The sequence below is a fragment of the Anneissia japonica genome, unplaced genomic scaffold, assembly GCF_011630105.1.
Source record: "Anneissia japonica isolate Jap-2015-1 unplaced genomic scaffold, ASM1163010v1 scaffold288296_len194742_cov168, whole genome shotgun sequence".
NCBI lineage: Eukaryota > Metazoa > Echinodermata > Crinoidea > Comatulida > Comatulidae > Anneissia > Anneissia japonica.
In genome coordinates this window covers 1-9219 of record NW_022740661.1, presented here as the reverse complement: position 1 = coordinate 9219, position 9219 = coordinate 1, and the positions used below count along the sequence as shown (strand labels likewise).

At 34.0% G+C, this 9219-nt stretch overlaps 1 protein-coding gene across 9 annotated transcripts in view; it reads left to right on the top strand.

Moving 5' to 3' along the window:
• Positions 1-9151, top strand: part of LOC117118292 (AMP deaminase 2-like) — a 29552-nt gene extending 20401 nt beyond the window's left edge. For 3 of the 9 annotated variants that reach the window (XM_033262861.1, XM_033262860.1, XM_033262862.1), the window contains 10 exons: positions 685-904; positions 1450-1579; positions 3899-4036; positions 5191-5253; positions 5607-5738; positions 6194-6357; positions 6862-6988; positions 7771-7934; positions 8279-8399; positions 8797-9150. In XM_033262861.1, coding sequence (XP_033118752.1) covers positions 685-904; positions 1450-1579; positions 3899-4036; positions 5191-5253; positions 5607-5738; positions 6194-6357; positions 6862-6988; positions 7771-7934; positions 8279-8399; positions 8797-8979 — 1442 coding nt within the window. In that variant the 3' untranslated portion in view covers positions 8980-9150. Of the gene's footprint in view, positions 1-684; positions 905-1449; positions 1580-3898; positions 4037-5190; positions 5254-5606; positions 5739-6193; positions 6358-6861; positions 6989-7770; positions 7935-8278; positions 8400-8796 lie in introns of all 9 variants that reach the window. The other 6 variants (XM_033262857.1, XM_033262858.1, XM_033262855.1 and 3 more) reach the window with 4 other exon arrangements.
• The last annotated feature ends 68 nt before the right edge of the window (positions 9152-9219 follow it).

Genomic DNA, 9219 nt, shown 5'->3' with positions numbered 1-9219 from the left:
TTAGTGTTTATTAGTTTTTTAACATTTTTGTCTGTGAAGATGTTTTCACTGTTTATTTTGTATTTGTGTAAAATTTATGCGTCAACTGTTGCAAAATTGGGAATTTTATGTCCCAGCACAGCTTAATATTAACAAAATAGATGAGCACTAAATACAGGCTCATGATGTCATTAAATTTATTATACTGTTGATATTTGTTAATAAAATTAATACACCACTGCATCCCATGGTCCATTGTTAAATTCTATAAAAATTGTATAAATTACATAAAGTCCAGAAAACGATTGTTTCATATGGATTGTACACAAGCTGAAGGTAAATCTTAATTTCTCGCTTAATTAAAAATTTTCATTGTTAACAAATAACTAGTAATGAATAAATTATTATTATTTACTATGATTTTTTTTATAATAATATTTTTGAAATAGTAATAAATAAATAATAATTATTAATGGAAATTATGATTTTTTTTTACTAGAAATAATTTGTTTTATTTATTTTAATTTGTAATTTTCTTTTCATCCTGCTAAATTTTTATGTAAGTATTCAAATGTTTTATATTTGTTGAAGACACAATGGTTAACCTATGAAATAAAAACACTGGTAGCACTTTTAGACTGCTGGCTTTATCAGGTGGTAATAATATTTATGGTATTATTCAGATATTCTTTAATCTTTTTATAGATCACCCAATCCATCCACCCGCTACCAAGGGGAATCCATTTCAGAACCCGATCTTGTCCGAAATCTGCTGCGAACTGAAGATGGTAGAGGGAGTTGTCCAAGTGTTTGAGTCTGCGAGTTGTTCAGAACAACAAGAAGTTATCAACCTTCCGCAACCAGATCGTGAATCTTTCTTGGCGGATATGAACATCTTGATGGCCCTTATTGCTAATGGACCAATGTAAGCAATTGATATAGTCACTTGCCTTTCAGCCTGTCATTTTTCATTACTGAAATTTTAATGTCTGCTGTTTGAAACAATCGCTCCACAGCATAAACAACTCACTATATACTGTCGTTTTTGCTCCAAAAGATGTCAGTTTTGTGCTTGATTTTTTCATTGTTTTGTATGAATGGTCTTCTTTTAAATCGTAGTAATTTGCATTCTTCCTCTTCAGGCTTTTGCTGTAAATTTTCCTTTAATAATGTTGCGAGTCCAATAGCCGAGGGGTTAAGGCAGGGGGTACCGTAACCATAGCCAACAATAACAGCATGGGTTCGCTGGTCCACTTGGCTCCTGTCGTGAACAAATAAAAATGCACCGGTTTACCGGCTGCAGAGGTCATAAAGCGACCCTCGGGGAGGAGAAAGTTATTGAAAAGTGCAACATCTAGTCCACTGCGCCACGGGCAACGATTGTTGGAATGGCGCAATATAAATGGAACGATTTGATTTTGATTTGATTTGATTTGCTATGTTTTGTAATATTTTAAATTTTTTTTTCAGTAAATCATTTGCATATCGACGTCTATCCTACCTGTCCTCGCGTTTCCAGTTACATAGTCTGCTGAATGAGATGAAGGAGCTGGCTGCACAGAAGACTGTACCACATCGTGACTTCTACAATATTCGCAAGGTTTGTAACCTATTGATTTATGGTAATGTGATGTATGGGTATTCTTGATGAGGTCATATTGAGATAATCACCAGTATGTTTGATAGTTGTGAATTCTATGGGGGTTGTGCTGGCAGTTCCCCCTAAATTGTTTTAAATAAATTTAAAAAAAATTGAGATCAAAAAATTAAAATTTAAGCGTGAGAGTACCATTTTTTGCCACCTAACCCTAAATCATATGTATATTTTGTTACCTCAGCTCCAACCATGATGGAGCTTGGGTGATCTAGACTATCCATTTTTAAAAGCCCCTCAGGTTGCCCCTTGTATTTCAAATTTATGAATTCACCACTGTTAAGCCCCTCTCCCACTAGGGGTTTTTTCAGCATACGAGTTACAAGAGAATGCCGAGTTGCTAACTCGGCAAACTCGGCAAAAACTCGTAGGACGATTTGGAAAGCTCGGAGAGGACTCTTACCTTCTCGTAGCAGCTCTGAACTTGTGGCGCTAATTTTGAACATGTTCAAAATTATTGCTCGGCATAATTCGTACATAACTCGTAACCAACTCCATAAAGTCGTACCTCACTCGTAGCTAACACGTAATAAGCTCGTATAGGTCCTTTCCAAAGATCACGAGTTTTAACTCGTAGAAATCGTACGACTCTTAGGTGAAATAAACCTAGGTGGGAGAGGGGCTTTAGAGTCAATGTTTTCATGAAATTTTTGTCTCTTCGAGTAGATCATGTGCTTCTGCTTATTACTGTATGATAGATTTAATATTGTTGATGCTGATTTTCTCTAAACCAGGTTTAATTAAATCTATACCTCAAGCACTCTCTTGGTCTTTTTTATATCTTTTATACAATAATTATACTAATTTCAAAGCTTGTGTGTTCTTTCTGCAGTGTGCAGGGTGCATGTGCCCTCCCAGTAGGCCTCCCTCTGTTGAAAATGTTTGAAGCAAAAAAAAATCATACTCAAGTATTTAAAAATCACACCATATCACCATATTTTGTGGGCTAGCGCCCTTATCACCTTGTCATCGAGTCTATTTTAATTTAATATGATTTTTGATTTTTGATTTTCTAAATTCACTGTTTTTTGTCTTTAACTCTTTTGCATAACAAAAAGCTGGTTGGTATAGCTATGAATGATAAATAAATCAAGAATCCTAAATTACATAAATTTTCTTGTGTTTTTGAAAATTGTTATAATGGGCTTGGGTGTTTCAAATTCTCTTCTAGGCCAATCAATTGGCATATTTTAATTACATGAATATATAATGTATTTGTTTTAAAAAATTGCTGTTAAGCTTGGCACTGCATTGTACGACCATCCAGTTTCAGTTTATTTTAGACCAACAAGGTCGGGGGCAACTTAAGCAAACAAATCACTATAACTTTTTCAAGTCAGCTGCCCCCAACTCCATTCCTTTTGAGCGCTGCAACGCCATCTGCTGATTGACAGTGGCAGTCTAAACAGACCATCATCAAATACGGGGTGTTTTAAACTCTTCTAGGCCAATGAATTGGCATATTTTAATTACATGAATATAATGTATTTGTTTTAAAAAATTGCTGTTAAGCTTGGCACTGCATCATACGACCATCTTATAACGAATCCAGTTCCAGTTTATTTTTTTAGACCAACAAGGTCGGGGGCAGCTTAAGCAAACAAATCACTATAACTTTTTCAAGTCAGCTGCCCCCAACTCCATTCCCTTTGAGCGCTGGACTACGCAGCGCCATCTGCTGATTGACAGTGGCAGTCTAAACGGACCATCATCAAATACGAGTGTCCGGCTTTAGTATTTTCCTCATTTGCTACCACTCTAGAAATAATTATTGTATGACATACACAGTATGTGGTGAAGTCAAGCCAAAACCAGTCACTCTTCGTAAATCATGTGGTAGAAATACTGTATGGTCAAAACATGTTGAAATTTCAAAATTTTCAAAATGTATTTTTTTGCAACTAAATTTTATGTATCATGCTATGTTGTTGTTTTCCCCATTTTTGACGTTAACACAATATATTTAAATAATCATTGGATGATGGTCTCTGCTTGCTTGATAAATGGCTGAATCGTCAACTTTCGAAGGCTGATTTCTCAAATGCTGTTCTTTAAATAGTTGTTTATTTTAACTCCCAATACTTAATAGCGAAATGTCAAAATGTTGAACATAAATGATTGTTTTTATTCATTTTATAACTTCCATTTACTTTTTTATAACCAAAAAATAACTTTTTTTTACGAGGAGTGACTGATTTGGTTACATATACAGTAGTAAGTATAGATTTTCTGAGTACTATTTTTATCTTGCTATTATATATACAGGTTGATACCCACGTGCACGCTGCATCATGCATGAACCAGAAACATCTGCTTCGATTCATCAAGAAAATGATCAAACAGGACTCTGAAAAGTTTGTCTATTTTGATAAAAAGGAAAAGAGGATGATGACATTGAAAGAGGTATACTAATTATTGATTGGTCAAAATTATAATTGAATGTTTTGCTATTTTCAGTTTCTTTAATCCATCAGCCCAATGGTAAATTATAGAATGTCTTTAAAGATTATCTGTCTTTAGACTTAAACAATTATATTTCTGGATTTTTTTTTTTTTTCACATTTCTTTAAACAGTTAAAATTATTTTGAATTGCTGTGTGCTTATGAAGTTTGATTAGCTCACTACTGGAAATTTAAATTTAAAAACATGTTTTCCCCAGTTGTTATTAAACACATGTTTTGCATTATGATATTAATCAATTAAAATATTTGGTACTTGGGATCGGATTCTACAATAATCATTAAGCACAAGGCAAGTGTCTAGTGGTTAAGACACCAGGCTAGTTATCTGGAGGTCATGGGTTTAAATCCTAATATACCGGAATCACTCGCAATTTTCTTCGCAAGTATTTGGGAACATAGTGAGTATTTTAAGATAAGACATCAGCTAAGGCAAAACATCACTCCTATGATATTTTCCTGAGGCAAGCACATTAAATAGCATTTAAGGTACATGCTGCTACTTGAGGATCAGATTTAAACTAGTCATTAAAGGTAGTCTAGTAGTTGTGACACCAAGCTAGGAATCTGTATAGTCATGGGTTCAATTCCACCTGAATCACTTGCTGAGTATTCGGTATGATAACACTCATGAGGTCTCACCATGAAATGAGACGCATCGTTGGTGAAATCATATTGAGTTATTCACCAAAATAGGTCAAAGGCAACATTTTTACAAAATTTTGATTTTAATGTTTTTGAATATTAACTTGATACTTATATTTTATGACTGTGTACTTTTTAAGTGAATTTTCTTACTAAAACAGTGTTCTCTTCGCATATTCTGTAATTCTAGTCCTATTATTTGTACAGGTTAGTTTATCTTTGAGGCCAAATTTCTCAAAACCTGATTCTCATACACCTGAACTTTAAATGCTAATATCCCTGGATCTATTTATCCTAGGGAAGCCATTCAAATATCAAATTAAAGCTTGTAATGTGATCTACCAGAATGTAATATAAATTCATTTTTTGATTTTCTATAGCAATGAGGCTCATTTTGTAGTGAGACCTCACATATAAGGAAAAACATCACTCCTAAGTTCTTATTTCTACAGGTGTTTGATAGTCTGGGTCTCACTGCCTATGATATCAACATTGACACCCTTGATGTCCATGCTGTAAGTACCTATTCTACATTTATTTTATTTATGTTGTTGTCAGATAATAATTCTTATATTATTTACTTTTATTTTTGTGGTAGATGCTAGTAATATGTTTTTAATTGTTTTACAAACAATATTGTTATATATATATATATATATATATATCTTATTCAGCAACTGGTAAAAGTGTGGACAATGGTAACATACCCATTGAAATGTTACCCACAGTCTTCGTAAAATCTTCCATTTTCTTAAGGTGGCTTAAGGCTTGAATGTCTTATTATTTTTAAATAAAATCCACCAGAAATCTTATGCTACGGGCTGTTCTGCTTTTGAGAAACAATACATTTTTTTGTTTCAAAATTCAGGATCGCAATACATTTCATCGCTTTGATAAGTTCAACTCCAAGTACAATCCTGTAGGGGAGAGTAAATTACGTGAGATCTTCATCAAGACGGATAATTATATGAATGGAGAGTACTTCGCCCGAATTATCAAAGTAAGTGCACAAGTAGGAAATTAGTGCTTATGTCGTCTTGCACGTATTCACTATCTCAGGTTTTGGATGTTTTTTTGGTTTTTTTTGTGCTGCTCTTATATAGTGTATCTTGTCTTTCATTTCATTTATTCTGTCTCAATATTATACGCACAAAAAAAATACAGGTTTCATAAATCGACGAGACATGATTACCAAAAGTACATTGAAATACTGTCCAAATTGATAAAAAAATATAAACAACAAAAGAAACATTACAATTCCATAAAATACTCATAATTACTCCAAAATATATTTATTTATATCAAAAATGTTGTTGCTGGAATATTCTTGTGGTTAGTTTTGTTATTTGGATTAATATACATGGTATTCAGATAGTGCAATTTACATTACTTTATAGTATTGATTTCTTGAATATTTCATGTTTTTTTTCTTTTTTTTTTTTTTCTATATTTTAGGAAGTAGGAGCAGATTTAGAAGAGTCTAAATATCAGAATGCTGAATACCGATTATCTATCTACGGAAGGAACTCAGATGAATGGGATCAGCTAGCAAAATGGGCTGTCAGTCATCAAGTGTACTCGGACAATATTCGCTGGCTCGTCCAGATCCCTCGACTCTTGTAAGTACCGTACAAAGCCAGGATGTTTCATGTTGTTTGCCAGTGGAAAAAGAATTTCCATTTTACCTGTGTTTTAATTGACAAATAAAGTTTGATTTGATTTGATTTGAGTGAGTTTTGTGCGTGAGTGTAAGAAACATAAAGATTAAAATTCTATTAAGTCCTGTACATATAAATGTGGTATGCCTAAATATGGTCATGGTGACATCACATCATGACCATATATAGACCTACATCATCACTATATGTAAGCATACATTGACAGTGTGGTTTACATTATTTATATAGTTTCTGTTCAAAATTTTTACACAATCACACAATCCCAGGCAATCAAGAAATAGCACAGTTAAACTGGTTTCTAAATTTCATGAAATCTCATACCAACACTTATTACTATGCCTTCCTGGAAGTAGATGAAATGATAAAAGCATAAATGTATATTTATAATATATCTTATAGTACTTAATTAATTTGTATCTAATAAACTTGGTGCTTGTTTTACAGTGACATCTACCGCTCTAACGGAATACTAAGTAACTTTGGAGAGATGTTGACTAACATTTTTATGCCACTGTTTGAAGTCACCAAGGACCCAAGTTCACACCCTGAACTACATCAGTTTCTTCAGTTTGTAAGTTTTAACGTTAAAGTAATTTATTGAACATACTGTATAGGTGGCAGTCAATGCCAGCGAAAGCTTGTGTTAAATAAATTACATCTTTAAAGTTAGTCTCAGAGTGCTGCCTCATTATTACCCGTTATTACCATTGTTCAGGCTAATACAGCTGTACAACTACTTTTAACAATGTTAAAGCGGGACAAATCATTAAGGTACAGTAGCTTCATGCACTGCAACAAAATTGAGGATTTGTGTTTGAACTGTAAATAAATATGATGTTTGACTACTTTTCAGAACTACAAAGAGTTATCTATATGTTTCCTTAATTTCTGTAGTCCTATCAGAATGGCCTGTAGTCCTATCAGAAAGACCGATCCCCTACATGCTCGACAGCCATGTCATGTCAGACCAAAAGTTTTTGAACCTAATACATCCCAAAACGTCTCAGAACAGCTTGATTTGGCATAGTTTCTCTAGGCACTGAGGGCTTAGCTCCCTTGGACTATCAGATTGTCAGAACCTCTGTTTTGGTCATCTTACCCCTAGCCCGACAAATACTGGCACCACATTGAGATAGCATTTATACGTGTAGACTGATGTTTACATTTAGCATACTGTATATGTGCATTGCACATGCCAGCATCCTAATCGATTAAAATATACATGGAATAATAATAATGATAATATTAATAATTATTATTAATAATTAATTATATGCATATATACAACACCACTAAACAAATGGTGAATTCTTTGGATTATTTAATTGTGTTGTCTTTTTTCTTCTTTAATAGTTGACTGGTTTTGATAGTGTTGATGATGAATCCAAACCAGAAGACATAGTGTTCACAATGGACAGCCCAACGCCAGAGAAGTGGGAAGCTACTGAGAATCCACCCTATGCATATTACCTGTATTACATGTACTCAAATCTAGTGGTTTTAAACCACTTCAGGCAGTAAGAATCTTTATTTAGTAATATTTTATGAAGTAATATTTTATGACGATACACATTCTAATTAACTAATCATTTCAAACTATGTATATTACCTTTTGTACATATATCTGTGGTTTTTCAGCCACTTTAGACAGTAAGGACTGTATTGCTTATTACCTCCGTGAATGAGGTTATGTATTCACTGCTCTCTGTAAGTCTGAAGAATTTTGGGGACGAAAAAGACAAGGTGGAGATCACAGAAATTATATTTTTATGTTAAGCATAATTAAAACAATAGAATCCCCCATTATACACGGCCTGCATTTTGTTCAGTATTCAGATTTATATTTATCATTGTTTTACAGAGAAAGAGGTCTCAACACATTTGTACTTCGACCTCATTGTGGTGAAGCCGGGCCAGTGCACCACCTTGTGTCAGGGTTCATGCTTGCTGAGAACATATCTCATGGCTTGCTACTTAGAAAGGTATATACTGTACATCTCTGTGCATAGTATACAAGTGTCTTATTTGAACTTTTGAACTTTATTCAGAAACACTTTTGGTTCAGTATGAGAGATTGGCTGCCCAAGTTGGTAAGGTAGCGTCTAGATGAATGGCTGTATCCAGCTGAATGGCGGTGTCTAGATGAGTGGCGGTGTCTAGCCGAATGAAGCAGTCCAAATGTCAACAAATTTCTAACCCATTGCACAAACACAAGACATTCATTAATAGCTTGTAACATACCTGAAATAAGTCCTTGTCATCATTACATTATAAGATGAAATACAACTATAAATACTTAAAGTGTCATTGTTGAATGTAATCTGCAACCAATGGTACCTCTTTTTCAGCAACATTTCTGTTTTTCTTTTTGAATTATAGGCACCTGTGTTACAATACCTTTACTACTTAGCTCAAGTTGGAATTGCCATGTCACCACTTAGCAACAACTCACTGTTCTTGAACTACCATCGTAACCCTCTTCCTGAGTTTCTGGCACGTGGTCTGGTCGTGTCACTCTCGACCGACGATCCTTTACAGTTCCACTTTACTAAGGTAAGTTAGAATGTAGATCAAAATTTTCTTTCTCAATGGCAGCCTTGCTTTCACTAATTCTACCACCACCATATGCTTCCAAACAATATAGATCATCCAAATAATTTACGGTAACACAAAAATTCCAGTCAATACCTGTCAGAGACAAAACAGTATTTAATGTCTGCCAACATTGAATGCTTAGTAGGTCATGTACAAAGAATTGCAGTTTTCACTAAACAGCATCAGGGTGCAGTAATGTTTTCAGCA